The sequence below is a fragment of the Pagrus major genome, chromosome 20 (assembly GCF_040436345.1).
Source record: "Pagrus major chromosome 20, Pma_NU_1.0".
Lineage (NCBI taxonomy): Eukaryota > Metazoa > Chordata > Actinopteri > Spariformes > Sparidae > Pagrus > Pagrus major.
Genome location: NC_133234.1, coordinates 22,500,167 through 22,515,183, shown reverse-complemented (window position 1 = coordinate 22,515,183; position 15,017 = coordinate 22,500,167). Strand labels below are relative to the sequence as shown.

Below are 15,017 nucleotides of genomic sequence, written 5' to 3'. Positions count from 1 at the left end.
TCGTGGCAGACTTTGTGATATCTGCAAATATCGTATTGTTGTCCAAAGAATCGATATAATATCGTATCGCAATGAAACTTGCGATTTACACGCCTTCTAAAGATAGCCACTACAATAGTGGATTTTTTTAACAAACAGACCACCAGTTTCCTTTATCCTTCAGTTCTTAAGTGTGGATTTCACAACAGAGAAGCAAACAGAAATTTGAGTGCAGGAAAATTGCAACATCACAACACGTGCTTTAATCCAGACACTGCAGCACATGACAAGAAAAAAACACTCCAATGACACATCAGCCAGAGCACTCTGACAATCCAACCTGGTAATCATCTCTTCATGAAAATAGGCTACTTGGCAGCCTGGTGTCTGTTGGCAGCTACTACACTGACATGCCTCTTTCACACACATAGACCACGATGTTGGCAGTTGTTATGTTTTGATGCTCAGTCTCAGTATCAAGGGGCACCAGGCCATAGGTCACTGGGTGATTGGTCTGAGCAGGGAGTGTAGACCTACTACCACAACCACTTCCTGATTGATTTCCACCGTTTATCTCGGTATTTCTGACTCTATTTATTTGACTCTTGGCTACCTCCTTTCAACCATTTATCCATTGCTTTCAGTCTCAGATTCATGAATCACTTCAACAACACAACAACATGGTTTTCACAATAGGAGACTGACGACACCAGTAGTATTTGTGATGTTAGGGTAGCATATCAGAAATGTACCTTGACCAGGGCATATGTAGAACATTACACAACATAGAGGGCATGTAAAGGCTGAAAGAATAATAAATCATTAACATGACAAGTCATATCAAATATGAGGATCTCTATTTAATCCATTTATCCATTACTTTTAGCTAACATGGCTAATTCAAACATGTTTAGGCCTATTACTTTTGGTTATATATGATGTTTTATGGAATATTGGCCTATTCTCATCAACTGTTATATTATTATGTATCCATACAAACAATGTACCCATTAGCTACTTTTAGCTAACCCTCCAAAAATCATCTGTGTGCTTGCTCACAATGTACTTTCAATCACAAAACCTTGTGTTTAGTTATTACAGCTGAATCAATGTGTTGATGTCTCTGTCAGTCAAGTGATAATTTCTATTTTCTTTTAATTAGTTAAGCCACTCGACAATCTCTTCACACACAGCTACCTGCAGAAGTATTCCCCTGGGGTACAAGCATCTATTATGTCTCACTGAATTATCCAACTTTTCCTCCATTTATTCCATTTCTACGTGTACACGTTGCACACTGTGGACAATAGATTATACAAGAGATGTCAGAAGTAAAGCACACAAACATGCAGATATTGGACATGATGTTTTTGCACTGCAGCAGTTGTTCCTGTTGCCATGGAGAGTTTATCAGCCTGTTGTTTGTATGAGATAAGGAGAAGGGCACTGTTGGATTCTTTCCACTCTGCGTTGTAGCTGTGGTGGCCGGGAGGTAAACATCCTGGTTCAATGGCCGTATTTGGATGTGAACCTGCTGGCCCATGTAAACTTGAGAGTGACTGTAAAACGAGCCACACTTGACATCTGCCACCCGCAGGATCGTTCATTCAACATCCCCGGAAAGAAACGTGCCAGATAAATATAGCACCTGCATTCTGTGTCGACACTACGACATAAAAAATATAAATCATACAATCTTCAAATTTAAAGAGGGAAAGGGCTGAAGAGATACAAAGGTCTCGAGTCTTTAGATGATCCTTTTAATGCATTACTAATGCATGTATGTAGTTTATAGAGGTCTTAAAATGTAAAACTACACAATAAAAGTCAGATCGTGTTACAGAAATATGCTCTTTTTCTTATTTTGGATCTTGTTAACCATCTTTTGGATTGTAGCGTGGCGTAAGGAATCAAGTACAAGTACCTTTTAAACATGCAGAATTACTTTCCACCACCTAATGTTACGAATGTGAACTGTGCGCTGCCTCTCTCTCTTTTTATATACTGCAAATATGTGACACAAAAGAAGCCATCTATTATTAGATCTCCCTCCAGGCTCTTACCCTTTAGCTGCATGAGTCTCACATGCCCTTGATTCTCAAACAACCACAATGACCGCGACATTTCTGTTTCCCTGTGCTGACCTCTGTCTTATTGGGCTCTGGGCCAAAAGAGGCAAGATTTACAAGTCTTATCCACCTTGTCATTTGCCAGCATAATTGTAGCGTAACACTGTGTACCCGCAGGCAGGAGGAACATCAGCTGAGTGGTGACTTCTACTGACACGTGGCTTTAAGTGTGTTTTAATGCCTGAGGGTCTGGTAGTGGAGCGGCTGCAGGGTAGAGTTGCTGAGCTTGATCTCGTCACCAGCTTCAGAATAGATCCAGTGACACCGAGTTGGAAACCCTTTTCGTCATTCACCTTTTTTGTCTCCACGCAGCTGCGTTTTAAACTTAAAGGAACAGTTCACCCAAAAAGTCACCTACTAACCCTAACCCTACTCCCGATGTTGAAGAAAAGTCAGGTGACATTTCATAGTCCGCAAAACAGCGAAACAGAGCTGCAGCATTTTGCTGAAGTAGATAGGGACTTTTTTAAAAACGTCAAAAAAACAAAACAAAAAAGAGACAAAATGTCTCTGTATAACTCGTCTGGTGTAATCCAAGTCTCTGAAAGCCCCAAGATTCCAAACTGAATTGAAAAGATGTTATCTTTTTATATATTTGGGCTTGAGCATCCACTTCAGACGGGGTGTGTGCTAACGCTTTTAGCTTAGCGGCAACAGTGAAGATTTCAGCTTAAATAGTGTAAATAACATCTTTTCAAATCAATTTGGTATCTTTGGTTTGTTTTATTTAAATGTTTTTTTTAAGTCTCCAGCTACTTCAGTTGTTTAGGGGAATGCTGCAACTCTGTTTTACTGTGAAGCTTCAGAAATGTTTTGTAGATTATGAAAATTCACCCACATTTCCATCTGCCAGAGGGTGAGTAGATAATGACTGGGTGAACTGTTCCTTTAAGAAAACTGAGCGATATAATCAATCACTTCTATTCACCTAATCAACTAGAATCTACTCTAAGACACACAGCATGCAGGATAAATCAACACAACGGAAGCATTTTGTACTGAAGTCGTTCCTTTTTATTATCTGGATTGTATATTTACAGTATTTACAATCGTTTCATCGCAAAAAAAGTATATCTATAAAAATAACCTTTCACATACTGTATGATTAAGATAAATTTAATACAAAAGAAAAACTGTATTTCAACACATATGGACCCAGGGCATCTTTTGCCTAACATGGCACAGTGTAATACACCATCTGGCCTTGAATTACTGGATCACAGACTGGTAGAAGAACTCAAACATGACAAGCATTGCCTTCTGGGGTTTAATAACACTAGCCTCCATTGTACTGAGCTAAAAGCATTAAACCTCCGAACAAGCATGGCTAATGCTGCGGTGGCAGGCTGTAAAACGTCAGAGAGAACTTTGGCCCTTAAGCGCTGTCCTTTCGTTAAGTTTACACTCTCTGTGATTAATGGAAATTAATGCACCGAAGAGAGTTAAGTACATTCAGCCTGGTCCAGAAAACGAATGCTAAGATAACACTGTATCTTATCAATCAAGTGCCAATACTGTTTAAAATTGTTAAAGTTTGAAATAACAAATATCCATGCACGAACACACTCAACTCTAAAGTCAAAACATTTGTTCCAATCAGTGTTACAGTACTTTTTAACAATTAAACAAGGTGCAACTTGATTTTTAAATAGTTCAAGTATTTCAATGAAATGAGCCTTTGGGTGAAGTTGCTACGGTAAGGCATGGGTGACATTTTCTACAGAAAATAAGGATCTGGTCCTCTTTCAATTGTTCAACAACAGGTTCCTCCTGTTTTCAACTGAATATGTCGCTCCTCAAACATCTGCTGTTACACGTCTAGCATCTTAAACTGAAATATTTCGACCCAAATCGGTTTCTTTCCACTCGTGTTCCCACTTTTTTTAGTCACAACGCTACACCCATAACACACAGGGTGCTGCCTCTGTTTCTTCCTGCACATGCACGTCCACTTCCGCTCCCTCTTGATACAACACTGGAGACGTCTCTGAGGTGACTCTGACAAGTATTCTCTGTTAGTTTTCTATTATCTTATGAACAAAGACAGCAGGGTACTGAAAACAACATGAACACGCTACTGCTAACACCAGGCTGAAATATGAGAGGACACTTTGTCTGCTTCAGTCTGGAGATGACCCTCTCAGAAGGAAAAAGGTTTTCGTGCCCACATCTGCCTTGACAGACGATAACATGGGAATATGGAGACAGAAATGCTGAAGGCGTCGTGGTATGTAGGGCTCGTAGCTCCAGGCCTGGAGGACATTTTCACTTGGCCACCTTATAGTTGCTCAGATCTAGGGGCTCTTTGCTGGGTATGCACCAGTCGTCAGCCTCTTGGCTCACTTTGTAGTTCTTCAGGGCAGTTGTGTTGTACACCGGCAGCCTCTCGATAGAGTCTGTGGACAGCGCCTGGAGGGACAAGAAGAGGAGATGTAATTGGAAATATCCTGTCATACCTACGCCGGCGCCAAAGGTCTGCAGAGTTTGTTTTGCAGTTTTATTTTTCTGTTTTGCGCCACGGGCTTTCAAACTCTTGGCATCTTGTCACAGTTTCATGCATGATCACCGCTCCTGGCTCACCTTCAAGTAGATGACAGCGTCTGTGCCGTGGCCCTCCATGGAGTAGAGCTGCAGGTCCCCCTGGAAGTACTTGGCGTAGAGACGAGAGATGGGCAGACCGTAGCCGAATCCAGCCTGCACAGAGACGGAGGGAATCAAGGGTTTAAGAAGGCTTTGTTCCCTGTCAAACTGCAAGCCACAGCTCTTTTGTCAAGTTTGCATTATGTATTGTAGGTCACTCATATTCTTTTATAGAGAAAACTGATGCCAGGATTTCAATCTTTAAATAGGAACGAGAGTCTTAATAAAAGGATAAATGAGCATTTGGCTGCTTGAAGGCTGCACATTAAAGCAGCTAAATGGCATATGGTGCAATTAGCAGCATCTCTACGCCTGCAAAAAACTATTTTATTTGTTTTTCGATATATGTGGGAGTGAAAACAAGTTAATAATGCAGTTTCCGGGACCACGTCGCCCGTTTCTCTACTTACCAGTGGAGGCCGTGTGTGCTCTCCTATCTGTGGAGCAGGTGCGGTGGAGTACATGTAGCTGAAAAGGTTCTCGATCCTCCGAAAGGGAACACCACCACCCTTGTCACTCACCTACAGACAGGAGAGAGAAATGTGTGAGGTCCTTGAACAACGCTGAGCCACAGAAAGGCAGAGACGATGCCAGCAGACAGGAGCCCGTCTGTCATGAACGGTTGGCTTCAGTGTAACAATAGAAGCCAAGTTTGTTTACTCTGCATATTGTCAAGGTAACGTACATTTGTCTCCATCTATGACCCGAAAAAGAAAATTACTGTGGATACTTGAGCAAAAGTCTTAAAAGTATACGATATTAAAATTACTTCAGTACTATACAGATCGGTTACTTTTACTTTTACCAGTTATATTTTTACACAATATCTTTACTTCTATTTAACCTTTGGTACTTTTGAAACACTGCTAGTAGTTAGTCACTAAATTTGTCTGTGTGATAGTGTTGAGTAGGTTTGTTTTTTCCTTATATTGCTGCGAACAGCTGCCTGCTGCTGGAGCAGGGTTGAGAGCGAACCAAAGCAGTTAAGTTGTGGTCAGTAAAAACCAAAACAATGAGCTAAAAGATGGTAAAAGGGGCTACACGCTAAGAAGAACTGCAGGGTCTAGTGATAATAATCTGTAGATCATCTGTGGAAATTAAATCCATTGTTGATATAAAAACATTGTTTCTTGCAGCTTTGGGTTTGATAAATTAGATCATACTAACACATTTTATTGTTAGTAACATGTCCCAATAACAAACGAGCATTAAGACGAGGTTTAAGGAGGCGCACAGCCCATGTAGATAATCTGATCAGAGCTTAGTAGCTGTTGTTGCCAGTAGGCACTGTGTTTAATTGAGGGTAAGGTTGTTACATAACCAGTTTAGAGGAAGATTTGGGTAGTGCTCTTTTAAAACAAAGGTGTGCTGTACTGGCATTTGTTTTAGCTCCTCATAAGTCTCCCCTTGTTTACTTTTCCTTTATGCACATACAGACTTTGTATGCATATTTGTCTTATTAACTGCTGTCCTAATAATAATAATAAAAACAATAAAAAAACAAAGGTGTGCTATTGTGTGTGCAACAGGGGCGTGTGATTGATGTATCTAATACTAAACTGATCTGAACGTATGCAATAGCAACAGTGTGAGAGGTTAACTTTGTGAAATAGTTTTACTGTACAGGCTTCATTGAACTTGTTAAACATGTGCTGATTCTCAGAGTGAACAAACATGATATGCACCCACATTCCCGTTCACTCCCACTCATACAGGCAATCTAAAGCTCTAATTAAACCATGTGAACATAATGGGAGGAAACTCCTGAGAGAAACCTGCACAAACACAGACAGAACATGCAACAAAGTCCACACCAAAGAGGCTGCAGGCTGGACTGACTCACTGACTCACCACGGAGTCCCCTCTGTGCAATTTCCATATTCTAAAATAACCATTACATGGAGCTGCAATTTGCAACCCACCTTGATTGACATGTCCTCGCCTCCGAGAGAAACCATGACTTGAATGGGTGGAAGGTTGTTGCTGTTCTCATGGGTCTCAATAGTTGCTCTCATAGCATTCTACAAAAGAGGGAAAACATATCATCATAAGACTAATTTTAAAGCAGTTTTTTACAGTAATTTCCGGTTTATTTTACTGTAATTCAAAACTATAGGATGTGCCGTACCTTAAAGAGCTCAAACAGCATGTGATACAGGTGAGAGGGCACGTACACGATGCTTATTGGAAGGCTCTTCTTCTTATCTGCAGGAGGGGGAAAAACAAATAGTGTCTGAATTCTATCCACTTCATTTAAAATTCATCATCCTCACCACTCGTGCATGTTTTCCATCAATGGCAATTATTCTGCTCTGCTCTGGATTTAAGGTTGAAGAGGATGAAGAGGAGAAGGTCTGTGTGTCAATATTGTCTGATGCAGTCAGCCGGACCCACTTAGCTACACTTCAGTGCTATAATTAGAGGCCCCTCAGGTCCATCTGGCTGAATGTTTTACATGTTAACACTCATACTGTATTTAGAGGGCTCCATTTGTTCTGTATCTAAATCTTTTGCACAGACCGTGACACATTACATGAGCAAGACAATTGCCCTTTGCCAGAGTAAAACTGGGTATTTAACTAGATTAAATTTATGTACACTTACTGCTCATCTCCTGTAGTATCAGGTCAGGGGAGCGGAGATAGTACTGGTCACACAGCATCTTGGCGCTGTGGAAGGCATCTGGACCAAGAGACGAGGGTATTAATGTCAGAAATTAGAATTATCGGTCCCATTAGAAGTCACATTACATTTAACTTGGTTATTCTGACCCATTTAACTTCCAACACAATTCATATTTACCTTGGACTACATCTCCGACTTGACAGTGAGGGTCAATGCTCCCGATGGTGTTTGGGTGGACAGGGTTGGCAGAACCATCAAAAATAAGAGCTGCAGAGAACAAGAAAACCATCAAATTAGGAAGAACAGAAAGCAGTGAGTCATCTGTACTTATTGGACCATCAACATATCGAGTTAAGTAAAAATTAGAGCCAGTTTTGGCACCGACACCAAGAGGATACTGCTATAAGTGCTTTTCTACAAAACATAACAAAATAAGCTTAACTTGTCCTTTTATTGCTGACTAAAATACAGTCTAAAATGAGCTAAATTATTATTTGAATAAGTAAATATCTAAGAATGAGTAAACAAGACTGAAAATGTAATACCCAGGCCAAGTAATAAAATAAGAAATACTTAAAGCAGCTACGAAGAACTTTTTTGTTGTTGATTATGGCGGCCCCTGTGATCAAAAGTGGTATGACCACCATAAAGATCTTGATGTGGCTAGCGTGTGCAGAGGAATCATGTTTTTAATACGATTTTTCCTTTATAAACACAGCTTTTAGCAACATGCATGGCAATATTTGTGGTTATGTAAGGTTATTAACTGCAATTATCCTCAGCACTCCGCCATAAAAAATAATTCATTTTCATGACTTATCTAACCCGGAGGCAGGCATTAAGAATAACTATAATTATCATACAGAAATAGGAAATCTTCTTGCTAATGGTCTAGTTTGCTTATATAGGTCATATAGAGGCATCGGCAGAACCAGTTCAAAGTTCCCTGTAGTACGTTTACACACGTTTAAGAAAGAACAGGGAAAGAAAGCGAAAAATGCTGAAAATTCATTAAAGCAAAATGGTTTTCCCTGCATGCAACGGTAGTTTTGAAAGACTACACTATCATCACAGTGATACATCAACATATTCGCTCCATGTGACTGATGATACCTCTAAAAACTCATCATAACAAACATAACTCTGAAGGGTAGAAAATCATCATAGAGCTGGCAATCTGGCTTTCAAGTCTTGGATTTTTTTTACAGCACTACATTTAGGAAAAAAATGTTCTGTCAACATCCGTTTACATCCCCCACTAATTTTGTAATGTGCTGCATGATTAAGTATCATATTTTTTTAATGTGATGCCTATCTCGATTCCAACTCGTTCCCAGGCTTGAAAAAGACATCCCACATAGAAATCTGCGAGGGATTTGACAATAAAAGTTTGTGGGGCGACATGTTTTGAAGGATTCTGTCCTGATAGACTGACACTTATTTATCCCTCTGGGTGTCAAGCAAGTGACAGTGAGCAGCCTGAGATGACAAACCACATCTCAGACACAATGTAGAAAGAAAAAAATAATAAGTAAACAAGCTACATTTAGGCTCAGTGTCTATTCTAGGTCTGAAATCTTAACCTGTGGATGTTTGTTGCTCATACTGTGCACAATAAATGGTAGCAGACGGAGAGAAAAGCTGTGTCTTTCACATACAACTCCACTGGTATGGATATTAAACATTGGTTGTTACTCACTGTGCTGGTTGATAAGCATACGAATAGAGATGCGGCTCAAGTAGAAGCGGTCCAAAAAGTACTGGATATTCTGGTTGGTTACCAGGTCCTGGGTGAAAGTCTCTTTGTATTCTATGATACCCTGGGCCATAGTCGGCACGACATCGTTGTGCCTGTTTCTGATGGTAACTAAGGCGTCAACAAATCTGTGGAGGAAGGAGATAAAAATATAAAGCTTTCCTTAATTCTGTTGTATTTAAATTTTCATTGTTCTTTTTTAATCATTATTGCCTTTCTTATCGTCTTTCTTTATTTCATTTATTGATCGTTTTATCTGGTTTTATAAAGCGTCCTTTGACACTTACAAATACAATATGTTATTATTATTATTATTATTATTATTATTATTATTATTATTATTATTATTATGTAAAGAAAATGAGCATCACTAAAGCAAAGATAATCCCATGCTCCCTTTTCCAAAAGCCTGACATAAACACACAGACTAAAACACCTTCAGGCTTCATTTAAGCATATGAGTGAGGAAGTGTTGTGTCAATGGGTTGTTTTGTCTCTTCACAACACGAAAACTGAACAATGGCCAAAAACGTGCCCTGAGGAAGAGTGAATGTGAGCCTGTCTGGGGAAAAGTTGGACTTACTCTCCCAGGACTTTGTAGTCATCAGGGTTCTTGTCTAGGAAGTCAAGGATCTCCATTAAACTCTGGATGTACCTGACAAAATCACAAATAAAAGATATTCACATAAATGAGCAAATGTTATAAAATGCAAGACAAACAGGTGAGTCAGCCTGCAAGAGTTTTACTAGTGAAAGTTCTTGAGTCTAAAACTCTTTCCCAGGATATCTAGGTCACGGTGTCTCTTTCACAAAGGAAAGAAAAGCAGACCCTCCTGAAAACACAGTCACGTGCCATGTGGCGACAAAGTAGGGTAAAGTTCATAGCCGAGAGCCTCCCCCCTGCACAGGGCTAGTTGGAAGGAGTACAACTTGGCCAAAGGCTGCTTTTGTAACAGGGACTATGACATCATCACAGTGTCCTACTGGAAGTAAACAAGTCAACAGCTGTTAACGATCAGCTAGTCAGGGGATGAAATACTGTTTCAAATATGGCTTTGACTGAGGCTGAGAGAGAGACTCTGTTCTGGGATGTTTCTGTTGAATCAAAACAACACCACAGTCACAGTTGACACGTATTTTAGGTAACTTAATAATTCTCCAGGTTTAACTTACCAGCTCTGCACCATTTGCACAGACGGGGTCGTGAGCAGTTTATCCGGCAACAGGTTGATTTCCTTCATAATGTTCGAAAGTCTTACAGGGAGCTCCTGTCTCAGAAAGACAAAGGATGTCTTCTCACAGGCGTTGATCGAACCTGAATCAATGCAGAGAAAAATTATAAAGATGAAGTTGATCGATAGAAAGTCAATTGATTAATGGTTTCAACCAAAACATGCCAAACAGTTGCTGTTTTCCGGCTTCTATAAAGATTTTCTGCTTTTCGTTGACTTTTGTAACAGCAAATTGAATATATATTTGTGTTTTGGGCTGTTTTTTGGTAATTTGGATGGGCATTTTTCACAATTTTCTGACATTTTATAAACTTAACAAATGATTGGTTGATAAAAACTGTCTGAAACTGAAACTAATCAATAAAATGATCACAGTTAGATGGGTGTTTTTCACAATTTTCTGACATTTGATCAGTTTAACGAATTTTTTTTTTCTTAAAAACTGTCTGAAACTGATATCAATCAATGCAAATGAGTATCAGAGATTGTCCCGCTTAGTTTTGGACTGTTGGCTGGACTGAACAATCTGTTTTAACACTTTGCAGATCAGCTTGCGCTCTGAAAATGTGGTCATTTTTAATATTTTCCTGCAATAACTGAAAAATTAATCATTAGCTTAAGAAAATAATCAATGGCTTGAGCCTTAACAGTAATAATTATTATTGTAAACTGGATATTTGCACTGTTGTGAGCATATTGCTCTGGAAACAATCATTTCTTTCGAGCAAATATTTGTGTTATTGAATGTTCCTCTGCAGAAATTGCATAACAGTTGATGTGCAAGCTGGTTGTAGTTTATCAGTGATTGTTAGCAGCAGTGATCCAGTGCAGTGTGTCCTTCATGGGGCCCAAACAGTGCAGCCTGAGCTTGCCACAGATCTGACGCAACACTCTGCATTATGAGCACTATGCTACTACAGGCAAACCCCTTTCAGCACACAGCCTCTACAGAGCAGATGCTGGTTAATTTTAACAATATGCAATGACTGGACACACTGTCACATCTGACATCTCTCACCAGGCTTAGAGAGCTCGAACAGTAGCTTTCCACACAACTAGCTTGTTTTGTTACATCGACTATGACCCATCTAGAGGCGGATCAATACTCACCGAAATCGAGAAATTGCTTCATGGAGAGCGGTGAAGGAGAAAATTTAGAAAAATGTTCGATATGTTTGGGCACACTGGCCAAGGCGGCGTTTTTCATGATGAACCTCACGAACTTCATTATTGCTGCTGAGGTGTTGAGGCTCCTGTGTTTGAGCTTCAGCGTCCGATGCTATGATGCTACTCCTCTCCGGTCTGACCGAACCTGCTATCACGCTGTCGTTAAGAGAGGAGGAGGGCAGAAGAAGAGAGCTGCAGCCAATAGGAGGGCGGGGATTTGTATTTACGTTCCGCACTGGCCAATGGGGAGTCGCGAGGGGGCGGGCTCAGTGAAGTTTGGGTGTTCCCGGTCTGGAGCTCCTTCAGGACACTTTCTCCCTCCTCTTGATTATGTAACAGGTGATATACTGATCAACTGAACAGCAGGATGAACAGGTACGGTCGTGTCAAGGCTTGAATATCGCTGTAACTGCCATTAACTAATGGTGGGAAGTTACATACTCACTTACGTACTGTGAATCCAAATCAAGAACAATCTAAGTGCAGTTTTGATGTAGCATTTGCACTTTGCTTGAGTATTTCCATTTGAAGCTGCTTTCCACTTCTGCTTCATTTCAGAGATAAACCTTTTAATCCACTACATCTATCTGACAGATGTACTAACTAGTTATGTCAAAGTCACAATCGGACCAGATCAGTAGCTATACAGTAGGCTATACAAAAGTATTAGCAACAACATATACTACTGGAAAAGGTTCGTGCTAATTGTAACTAATTGATATACTCATTTCATACAGTTGCACAACATCATCAGCATCTGTGTCCTGCCACAAAGACATCAATATTCGACGCCCTGGCAATGACACTGGCCTGAGTAAGCTCACTGACGTATTTCTGTAGGCTAACCCGGAAGTTAGCATCGTCCTGGTTCCCTCCACAAGAAGCCTATGAGATTTTTCCATTGGATTTTGTTTTTTTTGCCAAAAATAAGATCGTGGCAAACACCATCTTGTGATATTTACACGTTTTGTTCAGCAAGATACACCACTTTTGTGATTCTCGACGCGTAAATCAGTTCACTCGAAGTAAAAAGCTAACATTAGGCTATAAACAGACTATTAGTATTTGAAGATTTGGGAATGAGACTCAAAATCAACTTTTCTGATGTATTTTATGGCGTAGAACAAAACGTGTAAATATCTGAAGCCTGTGGTAACCACAGACCTTATTTCAGGCATTTATACAAAAACCAAATAAAAAAACCCATTGATTTCGATACAAGGGAGCCTTAAGTGCAACAATGCTAACTGTTCTGTGGGTTTTAGGACCCATGACTACACCACTCTATTTAACATAATGTTAGGTTAGCTTGCTCACATGGACACATTTAAATTTTTGATTAAAAATGAAAAACCTAATAGAATTGTAAATTAGCATAAAATGGAACAGTAATGTAGTAAAGTAACATTGCACTAGCTTTACAATGGGGTCATTCTTCTGAGTTTTACTTTTAATACTTTAAGAAGTGTTTGTTGCTAATACTTTTCTAACTTTAGATACTTAAAAATAATAATGAAGTAAAATCTTTCAATGACTTTAACAAGTATTTTCACAGTGTGGTATCACTACTTTTACTGAAGTAAAATATCTAAACACTTCAAATATAAAGATGTCTGGAGGTGGCAGCTGCAGGGAAACAGAGGGTTAAGCCTGAAAATTCTCTTTTTCTTTCTAACAGTGCTGCTGCTGCTCAAGGACTTTTTTTTATTCGTAGTTAAGAAAGTTGATGTACTCGAAATCTGTGTATAAACTTGGGGTAATTCCATCCATCTCCATCCTCATCTGGACGATAACATCGTCTGATACCGTGCGCTTCGTGTTGACTTCCTCTTCATCCTCTGTGAATGATTCTCTGGAAGCTCGCCACCCGCACTTTTGAATAGAAATGCCTTTGTCAGGGAACACACTGTCCCAGTCAAATCTCCCATTACATAAGCGTCGGCTGTGTCAGTACAGTCGGGGATTGTCCTTATAAAGCCAGTCTGTCATGCCTCTTGATCAAAACATTAGTTCACACCTTTTGTATCGTCGCACGTGGGAGGCAAAACAAACCTGAAAGTAAAAATAACAGGGCGATGTGTGTGATGTCAGAAATCTGCAGTGCTAAATATCACGGCTCATTTCAGCTCTGCCAGCTCACGGCTGATAATGGGCTGATCCCTGCGAGACAATATCAAAACAAGTATTAGTCATATTGTTTTTCAAGTGTCAGTTGTTTGGCTTTTCTATCAGCTCATGTAAAAGGATTTCATCTTCAGCTCAAGGTATTTGGAGCTTTGTTCAACAGAACACTTGGGATATGAGCTGCCTCCACAATAAGCACAAAATACCAGCACCTTATCCAAACTAAGTGTTTTTTTATGTTTTTCTTGCAGTGTAGTCTGGATTTAAATACCTCTGAGTCCACAAAAGACATATTTAAATCTGCCGTCGCAGCACAATGTGTTGTCCTTCAGGCAGATGTGTCCTTTGAAAAAGAGAGCACAGGAGTCAACTGAAGCAGCTCCTGCTGGGAAAGAAAAGGCCGCGGCCAGCAGACGAATTATTACCCGCAGCGATTTATTTGTGTTTGACCACAGGAGATTGAGAGCAGCAAAGTAAAAAAACATGTTTTTCTGCATTTTTCAATGTTATTTAGGCCACTTCATTTTATATTTGCTAAGAGGGCCATCTCGCTCACTGCAGCATACTTGATGCTGATGTGAAAAGTAAGATTTGTAATGGCTGCATGCCAACCAGTGATGTCTCTAAACATCCTTACTTTAAGCATCCTAACAGTGGTGGGGTACAATTTCTCCAAAGTAATAATAATAATAGTTAGAATGGCACTCAGTAGAGCGCATACCTCCGCCAAGGCCAACAGTCCCCTTTAATTCAAACAAGTCTAATCCAATATCAAACTCCATAGCCTTGTATCGCTCTAAATTTTAAACTGAGATCTAGGATCTGCATCAAATTGTACTCAGTCATACAGCCGCCTATCTACACTTTATGGTTTCATTTGCTTGTGTAGGTCATGTAGAGGCATCAGTATTGAATTGAGACTGTTCATAACCAGCTAATAGTTCAATAAAATAATGCATCAGTAACAACAAGTAAAGGTTTGATCCCTATTTGTTCAGATATTTACCTTTTTAAACAGATCAGGTATCAGTCAGAGGTGACGATCAATATTCAATACTGTTTCATCACCAGCAGCACAAATTGATCGTCTGAAGTTGATCTGACAGTTTGAACTTTGGTGCCGGACTTTTCTTGATTTTGAAATATGTATTTGATGCTGCATGTGAAGCCAAAATTGTAATTTGTCCAATACTTGACAAAATACCTGCAGCTTATCATTATTTTCATTGTTGACTATCTTCTCAATTGATCGTTTGGTCCTTATTTGAAGGATGAGGTGTTGAAATCGCTTGTTTTGTTCCAACCAACAGTCCAAAAGTCAACACTGTTCTCAGTGCTGTAAAGTAATCCTTGCTAGAGACAGAC

The 15,017-nt window shown here is 39.7% G+C and overlaps 1 protein-coding gene across 1 annotated transcript; it reads right to left on the bottom strand.

Annotated features, from left to right (window-relative positions):
• Positions 1–3,099: 3,099 nt before the first annotated feature.
• Positions 3,100–11,660, bottom strand: pdk2a (pyruvate dehydrogenase kinase 2a). The gene is made up of 11 exons (XM_073489214.1): positions 11,472–11,660; positions 10,303–10,444; positions 9,713–9,784; positions 9,073–9,257; positions 7,551–7,640; positions 7,353–7,430; positions 6,877–6,953; positions 6,671–6,769; positions 5,159–5,269; positions 4,689–4,802; positions 3,100–4,517 (listed from the first exon to the last, which is right to left on the bottom strand). Exons 1-11 carry the CDS (start codon positions 11,587–11,589, stop codon positions 4,374–4,376), a joined length of 1,230 nt encoding a protein of 409 aa, XP_073345315.1. The 5' UTR covers positions 11,590–11,660; the 3' UTR covers positions 3,100–4,373.
• Between the last annotated feature and the right edge of the window lie 3,357 nt (positions 11,661–15,017).